The following is a 14593-nucleotide window of genomic DNA, read 5'->3' on the forward strand; positions in this document are numbered from 1 at the left end:
AAACCGGGCTGGAGGCTGGGGCCAAGATCGATATCGCAATTTCAGTGAAACTCTCGCTCGCTATCGTCGTTTCGCGTTCGTTCGGTGGGGTTCTATGGGTTTGAATATGTCCCGAGCAAAATTCCACATAAATAACGCGCTTCATCGTCTGTCGACAGGAAGGCAGCAAAAAAAAATAACTACAGCAACAGCTGGCGAAAGGAAGCATTCGGTATTCGCCGTTGGAATACTGCTGGTAGCCTTCGGTGGCGGCGATGGTGGACTTTTCTACCCCCCCGTCTACGGGCTATTGAAGGCCCTCTGTCGATTGACTGTCGATCGGCAATCGTGGAATAAAGACAAAAAGTCATCGGGAGTATCAAGATAATAATTAATTACATTTGCATGGCCATTCAATAAATCTCGGATCCGTGAGTTCCGCTAGCAGGGCGCCAGGTCTCGCACTGCGGGAACCGTAGATGACGGTTCCAGTCACGAGCCCAACTTCAGACAGGCGTACGAAAAAACATAACGTATGTAGTTAATTTATAACAGGATATGTCAGCTCGAACTCAAAAGTCAACCAATTTACTGATGAAATGCTACATCTTCCTGCCAGATGAACAACAAAAGAAAACCATTTGTTTACAAAACAATGTTATAAACTAGCCAAAGTGAATAGCAAAACACTATGAAAGCTGCTGTTGAACTCATTCTTTTGTTTCCAATCTTCCAAAAGTTGAGCAGTATATATACAAGAAATGTAAGTAGTCCAACAATACTGACGAAAAATATCTAAATTATAAAATGTCAAAATGTCTGAAACGTGAAAATATCAAATCCAAACTACTTTGCAAGAAAAGAAAATACACATAGCACATAGCACATAGGCGTGCCCCCAGATCGACCATGTTTTGATTGACTGTCAGTATTCCTCAGACGTCATCGATATGTGGAACTTCAGAGGCTCAACCGCCGACTCAGATCACCATCTCGTGGTCCAAACGAATCGCTGTCGGCTAGCCAACATATACAAGTCGAGCATTCCGAAGAGAATACCTTTGGACATTGAGAGGTTGTCAATACAGCGCGAGAACCCGGAGCACGTGACTCGATGCGAAGTGTGAACAGGTGACGAACGAGAAGAATCGGGCTCGGGAAAAGGGGAAGTTTTCGCGGCCAAAAGAGGCTTCATTAACGCAAGAAACACGACCACTGCGAACGATTTATTGCGAAGGCGAAGTTGTGCTTCTTCAGGTACGATACTGGAGGGTAAGGTCCGTAGTTGAAGTGAGCCAAGTTTCACAGAGAGAAAATACATCGCATTTGTATTTAATAATCTAAACTTTGAACAAATCATTTGGAGATAATACTTCTAAAACTCCACTGTCGAACAAAAATAGAACCCTTCACTTCAGCGGATAAATTACGTATCGAAAGATGCAATTGTTGCAAAGAGTGGCCATTTAGCAGTCAACTGCTTCAAAAATATTTTAACTGTTATGTTGAAATTTTCTAATCCAGTCAAATATATCTGAAAAGGAAAGCAGTCCAGAATCTGGCCGAATCGTGGTCGAAAAAGGAAGAAACTAGCGTTGCACCGAATAATAGGGCGGGGAAAACGATTTTATTGTGAAAAGTATCGAATTTTCAGTTTACAGAATAGTGGTTTTAACTTGAGCTTCTCTAGGGTAAGTCACATTAGGTCAAGAATCATTCGGTTTTCATTTTTCTCCTCTTATCATCATATTTCGTTGAACATTCGGCCGTCTGTTCAGCCGAATATTCGGTCATATTCGGCCGAACGGACGGCCGAATATTCAACAGAACATGATGATTAAATGAGAAAAATTAAAAACCAAATTACTCATAAATTAAAAGAGATTACCTTATACAAGGTCTAGTTTAAATCATTATTCAATAATCCGAATATTCAATAATTTTCAAAAATATCTTTTTCCCAGCCCTAGTATTCGGTGCATCTCTAGAAGGAACAGTTGGGTTAATTTGATTTTCCTGGAAGTGTTGGAAACTCCTTGCGGATTTTCAACACCACTTTAAGTTTTTGGTGTAAGTATTTTTCAGATGGGTATCTTCTTTGTCCTTTCCTAGGAGTTTTAGGAAAAGAGAGGCTCTTTCTTTTACTAGACTTCCTGGGCTCAGCAAAATAAGATTTTCCAGTCTCATCGGACGACAAAACCTCGAAAGAATTCGGGGAAATCAGTTTGGTGGCGGCTGCCTTCTTAAGCATTTCTGCAAAAGTGAGCTTTTAGTGCTTTTTAAGAGACCGCCTAATCTTGTCTTAGCGCTGTTTGTACATGGGGCATGCGGACAGCTCATGCTGAGTCTGTCCACAATAAAGGCACTTCTCAGCACCTTTATCACAGACATCATCCGCGTATTGCACTCCGCATTCGCCACAGCGTTCTTCATAGTGGCATTGAGTGGCCGTATGACCCAACTGTTTGCATTTGTGGCAGTTAATTACTCTCGGTACAAACAAGCGCACGGGTGGACGTACCTTGTTCGAGCACATGGCTCGGTAGAACAGACCTGGCGAAATTCAACCGAAACGAATCTGACTGGGTGTACGTTTTTACACCATTGTCGAGCGATACTAAGTGCAATTGCTTGCAATCCAGTATCTTTACCGACTGGAGGCTCAAATCCTTAAAACGGCCTGTTCCGGTTTTCTGAAGATCCTCGACGGTCAAACTCGGGTCGTTGACCACATCGTCGATCTCCACTGCCCGAGCTGAGATGTACACGTGGTAATCCAGCGTGAAAAGCACACAAACAGCAATCTGGTTTACTTGCTCGAGGCTTGACACCAAAACACAAAAATTTTTAAAGCGGTCTATAATTATTTCTGTCACAGCCATATATACAGATTTATCTGCATTTATACAGATTTTTAACATATTTTACATACAGATATCTGCATATACAGTCTACAGATTTTTTGGAAATAATACAATTTTTTTTTTGGTTTTCCCGAGGTCGCAAATTAAACTTCCTGATATAGTTGAAAAACAAACATGAACTCAAATGTTGTTGAGTGTGTCCAATGTTTTATTATATTTATATGCTACGGGTAAGCTTGTGCATGAATGGACCACGGGATATATGTTAAACAAGCTATATTGCGTTTTTTTTTTCGATAAGGCTGTGTCCAGTACATATACAGATTTTTATACAGGTTTTTTGAAATTTTACCAACGTGGCAAGATTTTTTAAGCTTCAAAATACAGATGAAAATGTGGCATCACTGGTCACAGCTGCAAACCGTGCCAGATCCTTAAATACTTTCATTGTATTGAATGCAACCCAGGGCCCTGGATATTGTTTTGGGTATAGCTACACCCGATGAATCAGGTCTTGTGGGGCATCTTTTCCGACTCACGGAACCTTGTACCCATCCAGAAGCTGCTGATTCGTGCCGCTGTACAAACGACAGTCTTCACTGCAGACAATTATTTCCACAGCACAGCACCGAGTCAAACGAAAGAACAAGCGCCGCACAAGCCGCACAATAGAAGCAGATCGATTCATTTTTGTGAAATCGGACAACTTAACAGCGGAACAGGCAACAACTACCCTGTCTCTTCTGAGGTTAATTCCCGAATGGCAAATTACTGTTGAACACGGTTTCTCAACAGAACTGACTGAACTGATTCAGACCACCATTGCAAGCAGTTGAAGCGAATCCAAGACGCGGATGGATGCGTAGTGTGTCGAAATCATTAGGATAAGTCGCAAAAGCCCAAGCGTTATTTTCGAAGGCTAGTTGATGTCACCATGAGCATCTAGCCCACTCCTGTGCGTCTGATCTTCAGGAGAAGCGGCACAAGTAGCGGCTGACTGGCATTCAACTACCGAAAAAGGAACGTTTTTTTTTTTTTCGGACACTAAACCTAAGATGGCAGCCTCTTCGCGCGGATATAAGTCCTTTGGCCAGCCACCTACTGTCTTCGAAATTTTCAAATACAGAAACCGAAAGAAATAGATCACGGACTGGATTTTTGGCAATGACCTGTGGCATGAAAAGACGAAGATTCGAAACATGAAACGTTATGACCCTTATCCAACAAGGCAAGGTGGTTCAACTAGTTAAGAAGGCAACTAGTCCGTAAGCGGACCACTGGAGAACACAAGTCTCCAGTGTTAGGCCGGGCAAGTCCTGTATACTCTGGTATACTAGAGGAAAACGAAACTCGAGAATGAGGAGTTGGGTTCCCGCTTAACTCGGTTCTTATAACGTGAGAATCGAGAAACGTACAAATCATAGCCAGATTCAGAATACGGGTGAGGAACTTTACGATGGTTGCCGATTTGCAGGAGAAAGATTATTTTTAACCATCCCGAATATATATCGTCGCCGAGCATAAGACAATACCACAGTACTACAGGACTTCCTACCGTTGGCAAACAACCATCCAGACAAATACGACGTGAGTGACTTTTGCATGACATTGTATTATACTGAACCCCTAAACAATTTCACTATTAAATACAGTTTCCCTTCAAAAAGGCCGCCAAAAACGGCCGAAACGTCGGGCAATTTACACAGATTGTCGTATAATATCTTTAAAAAAGACTGAGTAAACCAGATTAATTCTATCCGTTTTACATTTATGGTCAGCTGTACAGCGTGTTTGAGAAGATACCAAAAGATGGCATCCGAATCCACCTAGGTGACTTCAACGCAAAGATTGGTCCTGTACAGGCTTGTTTAAACGATAGATTATCTTCGATAATCGTCATCGCCGATATCGATAACGTCTGCTATCATTATCGACGATGACGATTGCGTCTTCAAACATTAACGTTATCGACGATAACGATATTTACCTGACGTTATTAGCTCACTAACGTCTATCAGAGCAAATGCACTAGTGGCTATATTTCGGTTGCTAAAGCTGGATTGATAACCAACAAAATAACCGCACCGAGCGTTGCTATTTACTTTTGGAAAATAACAACTCAAGGAAGGAAAAATTCTCGAGTAGCAACGAATTCATAAGTTTGGCAATGCAATAGCAACGAACCGATCCGTTGCTATTGGACCAAATGCAGCTTTGTTTGTGTTGCTATCCAAGACAGCAGCCAAAGTGAAAACAAACTGCGAAATCGTTTTTCAGACGTTATTGATTCGATACCGTCCAGTAGCTATCGTCCTTGGCAATGACGCTAATGTTTGAAGACGTTAGCGTCAACGTCGATAACGATAGCAAACAGTATCGTTATCGGCGTTTACGATAAGTTATCGATTAACAACCTTGGTCCCGATAACGTGGAACTTGAGCGCGTCATGGGGCGCCCCCGTATAGGACAGATGAACAAAAAACGAAAAGTTGTTGTTAGAGTTCTGTGGCAACAACAATATGGTTCACAGATCACTCTTTCCTCATCGACTAGCACATACGTAAGGTCACTTGGGACTTTCGAAACGACCGAACAGAAAATCAAATTGACCACATCTGCATCAGTCGAAAATGAAGAAGGAGCCTTTTCGATGTCCGTAACAAGCAAAGTGCCGACATTGCATTCGACCGATTGCACCAGATACGTCTGCTCTATAACGTTCACTGGGGGACCCAGACATGAAAAGGGCCTACATCGAGCAACTTAAAACCCGAGTCTCAGGACTACCGACCAGTGGAACATTTGAAGAACAGCGGTATCAAGAACGCAGTTGTCACACCGAGCGATAGAACAGATTGATCTCTCAACATGCAATATAATTTGTGCCAATTATGCATGCGGTTGCTGAATAATTAGAGTTTGAATGTCATTTTTCGATGTAAAAACTGATTTCTCTCCGCAGGGATAGGGTTAAACGAAACGATAGAGCACCTCAACAACCTTGCCCTGGCCGAAAATGTTGTCTTGCTCACCCAACGACGAACAGACATGCAGAGCAAGCTTGATAGCCTGACCGTAAGCTCCAAGGCAGCTGATTCCAAACTCAATGTACAAAGACCAAGTCAATGGAGATAAATACAAATAATGCCTCCAGCTTCACGGTAACAGGGCAGCAGGCTGAGAAGGTACACATCTCCCAATATCTTGATATCTTGGTACCCAGATAACGTCGAAAAGTGGTACTACTGATCTGATTTTTCCCAAGAGCTCTAACTGGAAAACAATGAAAGATTAATACTATTAACCATCACTGTGAATTGGAGGTCTAGGGCAACTTTTTTTTCGCTTTTACGTAGCCAGCTAACATTCCGCAGCCTGAATATCCGCACGAAATTATCCACTCGGAAAATATAGGGATATTACTTACCCACACGGAGTTATCGGCCAAAACCAAGAAAAGTGGTGTTTTAATGGTTTTAATGAAGACAGAAGTCCGATTAAAAAAATTGCCGATTTTGCATGGGTTTAATTTTACATTCACTAACGAAACAACCCAATCATAATAACCCATGAGTCAGCAGAAAAAAATTAACTCGAACTCTAACCGTGATTGCGAAAACAGTGAAACTACTTCGTTCATACGTCAAAAACGAATATCGTGAACGTCGGGTTTCGGCATCTACAATATCTTGGCACTATTGGACAACAATCAAAGAATCGAAAGAAAGCCCAATGATCCTGAGCGATAAGAAGCTCCAAAGGATGTTGAAGAGGAAAACTGAAGGAAAAGTGGCTACATCGCTGCGTGCGCCTGGTCGGGAGGTTGGTGCCACCGGTCAAACTGTGAAAAATAGCTGGCGAACATGGATGGCAATGGCAACGACTGGCGGGGCACTTTGTATTTTACTTCATTTAAAAGTCAAAGCCGCTCTTCTTTCGCTCCGGACTGGCCGTGAACGGGGAAATTTATAGTAAAAAAATCACAGGAAGGTTGTGTGCAAAGCCACGACCGCAAGGTTGAAGTAGAATACTTTTACACAGCTCTACTTACGGCTGTACATTAACCTACGGTCGGGCGAATCGATTCGCGCCGCTTTTCGCGTTTAGCCTGGCAGAGATCTAATGCGCACGGCCAACACAATAGAAAGGTGTTTTCACATTGAAAATTAGACACAGCTTTACTGGAGTGAGTGTTGGCAAATGCATCTACCGAAAGCACGTCGTTTCATGTGGGGAATAATATCAACAACGAAAAATGACGCGCGTCTAAGCACACCTGAACTGTTTCGCCGTGCCGCTTCCATTTACTTCCTTATAACATCGACCTTAGGGAAGTACCGGCCAGTGATGGAAACGAAACGAATATGATGCAATCGTCGTTTATTCATCATATGTGCACTTCACGAAGTGTACAGGCCGGGACTAAACTCGAATCCTCTCAACCCATAATGAAATGATGATAGGGTGCCTAGGTGGGAGAAAACAAACACATGACTAGACTACATCAGCTCTGAGAAGCGATTCGATCGTTGCGTTTGTCTCTCCATAGGCCGGTAGTTACGGGAAGAAAGGATAGCAACAGGAGAAAATCATGTCGCCTGAACAGCAGCAGAGGTGTGGTGCGGTGAGAGGGAATGTGTGGGGGAAGGAACTACTTCGGCAGCGGTTGAGTTTAAGCGAGAGTAGGAGAGCATACACTCTCATTTTTTTTCTTTTTCTGACAAAAAATCATATTCATGAGTCAAAAGAATAAGGATATAACAAGTTCTGATCGCTCTCTGTAACAGAGACGAATAACTTCATATACCGAGGTGTGCACATTGAGAACCACGTATTGTGGTGTACACTAATGAATAGAAATATATCGTAAAGAGGAAAGCAAAAAGAGTGCACCAGCACCGATACTTTGTTTTTCGCATACTGACGACGATGTCAACGCATCCTAGGCCTGTTTTATATGTATTCATTAATCGCTAGAGGTGATTTTTTTCCTTCGCTGGTACGGCTGCACCTACCGCTGAGGCTGTTACCATACTGCTACTGGTACCCAAAGCTATTAACTCTTCAAATTAAGTGTTTTATTTGTCCTCAAAAGAACAATTGCTCAATTCCATATCGGATATAATGCAATCGCATCTCTGTAATATTACCGACAGTAATATTCTTCTGAACAAAATGATCCAACTTTTCCATTAGAGGAAGTGCCGGTTGATGTACGGCAAAAATCTCACCCGAATGCTCGCGTTGGCGTTCAGCCTGGCAGAGGCCTGAGACGTGGTGACCAACCACAGGGCAACCAGGGCAAGTGATTTGTTTAATTTGAAGGCAACCACAGGCGCAACCCGTTGCTATGGTCTGTTACTGCTGAGTGCCGATATCTGCTGTTACTGCTGTCAACGTTGTGGACGGTCCATCCAGTTCACCTTCCGACTAATGAATGTAGCTAGTTTTCCCAGAAACACTCTTTTATAGCCGAAGGGTGCTACGTAATAGGCCACGCCTTTCAGTTCAGGTTTACCATTTCCTTATGTTCTTTAGACGAATTATTCCACAATTCGCATTTGATTTTTATATCCAGCGAATAAACACCGATGGTGCTCTCACACACGCAACGGTTTTGACCCGTATCGTATTGCGGTTTGTAACATCAAGCGATTTCGTTTGCTCGCTGTTGCGTGTTGCATCATGTTGCAACTTGGCAGCTGGGAGACGACGAAATTCTGTTTATGCTGATTGATTGAATCGACTTCATACTAGCTCTGCTTTTGTGAATGCGTTCTAACAGGGCAGTTTATTATTCAATGTCGGTTATGCTGATCGCAGCCTTTGCGCTGCCCCTACAGTGGGGGGTTTACTAAATAAAGTGAAAATTAGACAACTACAACAGAATTTGATTGCATCCCGCACAGAATGTCTGCTTGTGTTGATGCCAGAAAATTATTAACCTTCAATTATTTTTTTATTTGCCTTGAAAAAAGCATGTTGCGGTTCAAAATCGGTTGCTATTTACAACCTTTGAGCTGCCCTAACATTGGGGGAATCAAAATACACGGACAACATGCACAACATGTGGAAGCTATTTCACATCCAGTAAATTAGACGGGTGCGACAAATTTAAATTGCTAGGATGCAACACAGAATGCTTGCTCGCGTTGACAAAAATTATTACCTTTCAATGACTTGTTTATTTGGATTTCCTGATGACAATCTTCATGCTGCCCCAACACGGGGGGAATAATGGCTGTCTGGCGACACACGCTGAGGAAAACCGCGCTGCTCCTGAGACGTGGTGACCAACCACAGGGCTAGTGCTGCTGCTAAAGAAGGACGACTGCTGTTGTCGCTGTCTAGAACTATTATGAGCGGCTCCGGCTGAAAAAGGCTCTTATATAGGCCAAATAGCATGTTTTCAATTGCAAGGTATATGATCCTGTCGACCGTGCTTGGGAAGCAAGCATATAACGACCAATCAGAGGTCGAATTTTTCGTTTTGACAAGGCTTGACTATTTTCAATAGTTCAATAGTGTGAATAATAAAATTACAATTATCTTTTTTGGGAAGAATCTTAGAAGATTTTCCAATGTATTGCTGCAAAAACGAAGGAAATCCATCGAATATTAACCGATTTATTAGCATTTGAAATTGGACATATTTTTCACTTTTTTCGGTTTTAGATTTTCATTTCACATCCCTATGTAGCCGAACTTCCTGAGAGAAGTATTCTACTTCAAAAGTGCCTGCCGGAAGTTGCGTCCTTCATCAAGAAATATCATAAGGGTGAAAACGCGGTGTACTGGCTAGACCTGCCGTCGGTCCACTACTCGGGGCAATCGTTGCAGTAGATGTAGCGTCCCCTAGCTGAGCCCCTTCGAGAGTTTCTGGGCAAAAGTGAAGCGTTAAATCTGCTCCAACAATTTTGTCGCGAAAACTTAGGAAAAATTGATAAATAGAACGAAGAAAGAACTCAAAAATATGCCTACACGCACGTTTTCGTCCACCATGTCGATTGTTCCGGTTAACTGTCAGTCAACTGTCATGAACCTTCCCTATTCCTTACTACCCACTGGGAAAAATAGTGTGACGCAGACCCTGGTGTTGATCGATGAAGGAGGCCTAACTACTTCTAATAATCGATTTGGTAACCGGCTGTTATATCCAGCGTGATACACAAAGAAAACACGTATTTACTCTTGGAACTTTCGTTTACTTCTGAGATCTTGTTCGGTGTATATATATCGGGGTGAATCCGAATATCACGGTTTATAAAGGCGAGGTGAATTGATACACTGAATCATAACAACTCTCCCCCTTTTTAATTAAAATTTACATTGCAAAAAAAATAGAGATTCAGTCTACATGGTGGCTTCACTACTCTGTTCGAACGACGTACTGGTTGAACTGGCTCAACGTTCCCCATTCGTGCGCCTTCCGATACTACAGCTTGCTGACCGCCGTTCGCCACGGGTTGAACAGGCGGGGGTGCTTGAGATTCTGATGTGAAGGATGTACCAACTACCGGTTGAACCTCGCAACTGCGGTTGTCGCCACTGGATGCTGTTGTTACAATAGGAGTCGCAAACTCTGGAGCCATCTCTTTCGAACCTGCTCTTGATGACGAATCCAAATTCGATCCAACGCCACACATGTGATCCACATGCCTTTCCCACAGCCTTCCGTCATCCAAGCGAATCGAATATCGCATTTTGCCCAGCTTTGAAACGACCTGTCCGAACTGCCACTTGTTTGCCGACAGAAAATCGCGGACACGCACTTTATCACCATCTAAGAACACTCGGTTAACGGGGTTAGCTGGTCTGCTCACTGAATTTGTAGGTAGCATTAGGTCCAATCGGGACTTAATCTGTCTCCCGAACACCATCATAGAGGGTGATCGTCCGGTTGACGGATGAATCATCTTTCGGTATGTCATTAGAATATTGGCAATTTCGACATCTAGTTTCGATTTCGGACAACGTATTGCTTTGAGCTTCTGCTTAAACGTTTGTACGTACCTTTCGGCTTGACCGTTAGTCGCGGGGTGGTAAGGTGCACCCATCTTGTGTGTTATTCCGTTGAGCTTCAAGAATCTTTGAAACGATTCCGCCGTAAACTGGGTTCCGTGATCACTCACGAACACGGCCGGAATTCCGAATCGGCTAAAAATCTCCCGACACATTCTCTCCGTATGCTCAGCTGTGATTGATTTGCACACTCGAATCTCGGGCCATTTTGTATAAGCATCGACCATTATGAAGAAATAAGTATCCTGAAATGGTCCGGCAAAATCTGCATGCACCCTCTGGAACGGTTCAGTTGCTGGTTCCCAAGGGTGAGGTAAAACTTTCGTCGGCTCTGATCGAATGGATTGACACTCCGCACAGTTTGAGATCAGTTCCTCGATCTCCCGATCTATCCCCATCCACCAGCAGACACCTCGGGCAAGAGATTTGGTACGCGTTATACCGAAATGGGTAGAATGGAGCTCTGCAAGAACACGCTCACGAAGCTTAACCGGAACGTACACGCGAATTCCTCTCAACAAGCATCCATTTTGAATCGTAAATTCCGTTTGATCGATGCCAAACCGATCTTTCCCATCGACTGCTTGTCCATACCGCAGACCTTGGAGCAACGTTTGAATATTTTTGTCCTCACTAGTAGCTTGCGACAACTGCTCTGCTGTCACCGGAAGGGTATCGATTTGGTTCATCTCTACCACGTCCGATTCCTCGATAATGTTTTCTGAACCACATAGCTTCACTGGGATTCTTGACATCGCATCGGCATTCGCGTGATCGGTAGACTTCCGGAACCGTATCTCGTAATCAAAAGATTGTAAATAAGTAGCATAATGCTGCATCCTCAATGCAGACACCACGGGAAGGCCCTTGTGTTCGCTAAAGATCTTCGTAACCGCATGATTGTCCGTAACCAGTATAAATCTCCGTCCGTACAAATATTGAAAGTACTTTTTTACACCGAATATAATAGCGTAAGCCTCCTTGTCTACTTGCATGTACTTTTGTTGTGTAGCATTAAGCGTCTGTAACGCGAATTGTATTGGGCGTTCGGAACCATCTGGATAGACATGACTTAAAACAGCCCCTACACCGTAAGGTGAAGCATCTGTAGCCAGGAGTAGGGGTAACTCTGGCGAATAATGCACCAAGCATCTGTCCGACTGCATTTGTTGTTTGACCGTGTAAAACGAATGCTCACATTCTTTTGTCCATTTAAACTCGACCGTATCTTTGAGCAAATTGTTCAGCGGGTAAAGCATGGTACTTAAATTATCGAAAAAGCGACCGTAGTAATTGATGAAGCCGACAAACGACCGCACCTCATCTTTATTCTTCGGTCGCGGCATAAACTGAATGGCATCCATCTTTTTCTGTACCTTATGAATACCTTCTCGATCGATCAGATATCCGCAATATTCAATTTTGTTCGTCAAAAATTCGCACTTCGCTCTATTAACCCGAATGTTGTACTGATCCAGTCTACGCAAGACTTCTTCAAGCCGACTCAAATGAACCACGTCATTGGGGCCCGTTATTTTAATATCATCCAAAAACACACTTACACCGTCAATTCCTTGTAAAATGATTTCAATCTGGCGTTGCCAAATCGCAGGAGCGGATGCGATACCGTACATAAGACGATTCGGTCGGTACAACCCACGGTGTGTATTTAACGTCAGTATCTCTCTATCTTCTGGGGCCACTTCAAGTTGGAGATACGCTTGTACCAGATCAATTTTAGAGAACTTATCACCTCCTGCCAACGACGCGAACAACTCATCTACTGTTGGCAGTGGATGCTGATCCACTTTTAAGCTGGGATTGACCGTTTGTTTATAATCCCCGCAGATCCTAATTCTGTTATCGGATTTTTTTAACGGGAACAATCGGAGTTGCCCAGCTACTGTTATCGACTTTCGTTAGTACCCCTTCAGTAACTAACTTATCTAACTCATTGTCAATCGCATTTTTTAAATTGAACGGAACTTTTCGAGCTCGCAAGAAAACCGGAGTTGCATTTGGTTTCAATGTAAGGCGCGCTTGCACTGAAGAAATCTTTCCAATCGAATCGTCGAACACTCTTGTATACGTTGCGAAAAGCTCATTCAAGGCGTTGGAAATGTTGAGTGGATTAATCGCGTGAACTGTCCCTGAAGTTTGCAAAATAGAACTCCAGTCCACCGCTAATACTTTAAGCCACTCTCGGCCTAGCAGGGGATGTTTTCCCGCTCTTTCGTTCCGTTACATTCCACGTCAGCATCCAACACTCCCTTGATTTGTATATCTGTGTTGCAGTAACTAACCAGATTCAAGTCACTGTTTCGCAATTTAATATTCCGGAAGTGTTTATCGTAGTATTGGGTATTAATTATGCTAACGGGACTACCTGTGTCGACTTCGAAGCGAAGACTCACACCGCAAACATTTACTGGCAACCACATTTTTGCATCTGATGGTCGAGAGTCAACCGTACATATTTCTCCTACTATAACGTCACCGCTACTGGCCTTTTTGGCATCACGACCTTCGCGTACGTCAATGTGACTGGCTTTCACCGTACTTAGTTTTGAACCCTGTCGGCTAGATTCACCTCTATTCGCAGCAGTTTTTTTCATGCACACTCGTTCTAGATGGCCTTTAATTTTGCAATAAGAACACACTGTGTTCAAATGCCGGCACTTTTTAGCTACGTGCGATTTGTCACCGCAACGGTAGCATTGTAAATCAGAAGCGGGTTTGCCACTAGACTGGCTTGATCCACCCACTTTCTTATTTTTAGCCTTACCTTGTTGGTTATGTAAAGCATGTACTTCCTGTTTGGCATAGGCTCCTTCTATTTCAGCTCCACCTTTGAGTGACAATTCCATACCTACTGCGACATCTCTTGCATCAGCCAGTGTCAACTGTCGTCGCTCTAGCAGTCGTGCTCGTATGTCGTTACTCTTCATTCCAAAAACGAGCTGATTTCTCAAAGCGGTCTCCAAATAATTACCAAAATTGCATGTCACTGCAATTCTCCTCAGTGCAGTGAGGTATTCGTCGATGGTCTCATCCGGCGAGCTGGCATTTTTGTCGCCCTGTTTTCGACATTTGAAACGGAAGTTTTCGCTAATTTCGAGAGGCTGCGGATTAAAGTGTCCTTCCAAAACATCGATAATCGCTTGGTACGTCATTGTACGTGGACTTTGCGGAGCCACTTTATCGCAAGCAATCTCGTAGGTGTCCGGTCCCATCAAGTGTAGCAAAAAATTACGACGCAATTCGGCGGTGCCGATACCGTAAATAGCAAACGCCGTTTCTAACCTCTCTACCCATCTATTCCACCGAATTTTCTTCCGGTCGAACGCATCGATATGAAAATTTGGTGGCGGAGCACCTTCAGCAAGTTGTGGATTGGCCTGCTGCGCCATCCTCGTCGTCAATCTGTTATATCCAGCGTGATACACAAAGAAAACACGTATTTACTCTTGGAACTTTCGTTTACTTCTGAGATCTTGTTCGGTGTATATATATCGGGGTGAATCTGAATATCACGGTTTATAAAGGCGAGGTGAATTGATACACTGAATCATAACACCGGCCTTGATATTCGCTATTGGGTTGATAGAAACAGAGTAAGAGAGATCTAGGATGGCGGAATGCCTTCTCATAACGGGGCAAGAAGCATTAAAATGTTAAGCTGAGAGAGATCGGTCATTGCCTAAGTTTTCAACTTAATTTTTCTCAT

General features: G+C 43.3%; 1 protein-coding gene across 1 annotated transcript in view; it reads right to left on the reverse strand.

Annotated features, from left to right (window-relative positions):
- The window catches only part of LOC129720628 (uncharacterized), a 35255-nt gene extending 20979 nt beyond the window's left edge, over positions 1–14276 (reverse strand). The window contains exons 1-3 of the mRNA XM_055672116.1: positions 13112–14276; positions 12809–13016; positions 10236–12681 (exon numbers count right to left, since the gene is read on the reverse strand). Coding sequence (XP_055528091.1) covers positions 10236–12681; positions 12809–13016; positions 13112–14276 — 3819 coding nt within the window. The remainder of the gene's footprint in view (positions 1–10235; positions 12682–12808; positions 13017–13111) is intronic.
- Between the last annotated feature and the right edge of the window lie 317 nt (positions 14277–14593).

The sequence above is a fragment of the Wyeomyia smithii genome, chromosome 2, assembly GCF_029784165.1.
Source record: "Wyeomyia smithii strain HCP4-BCI-WySm-NY-G18 chromosome 2, ASM2978416v1, whole genome shotgun sequence".
Lineage (NCBI taxonomy): Eukaryota > Metazoa > Arthropoda > Insecta > Diptera > Culicidae > Wyeomyia > Wyeomyia smithii.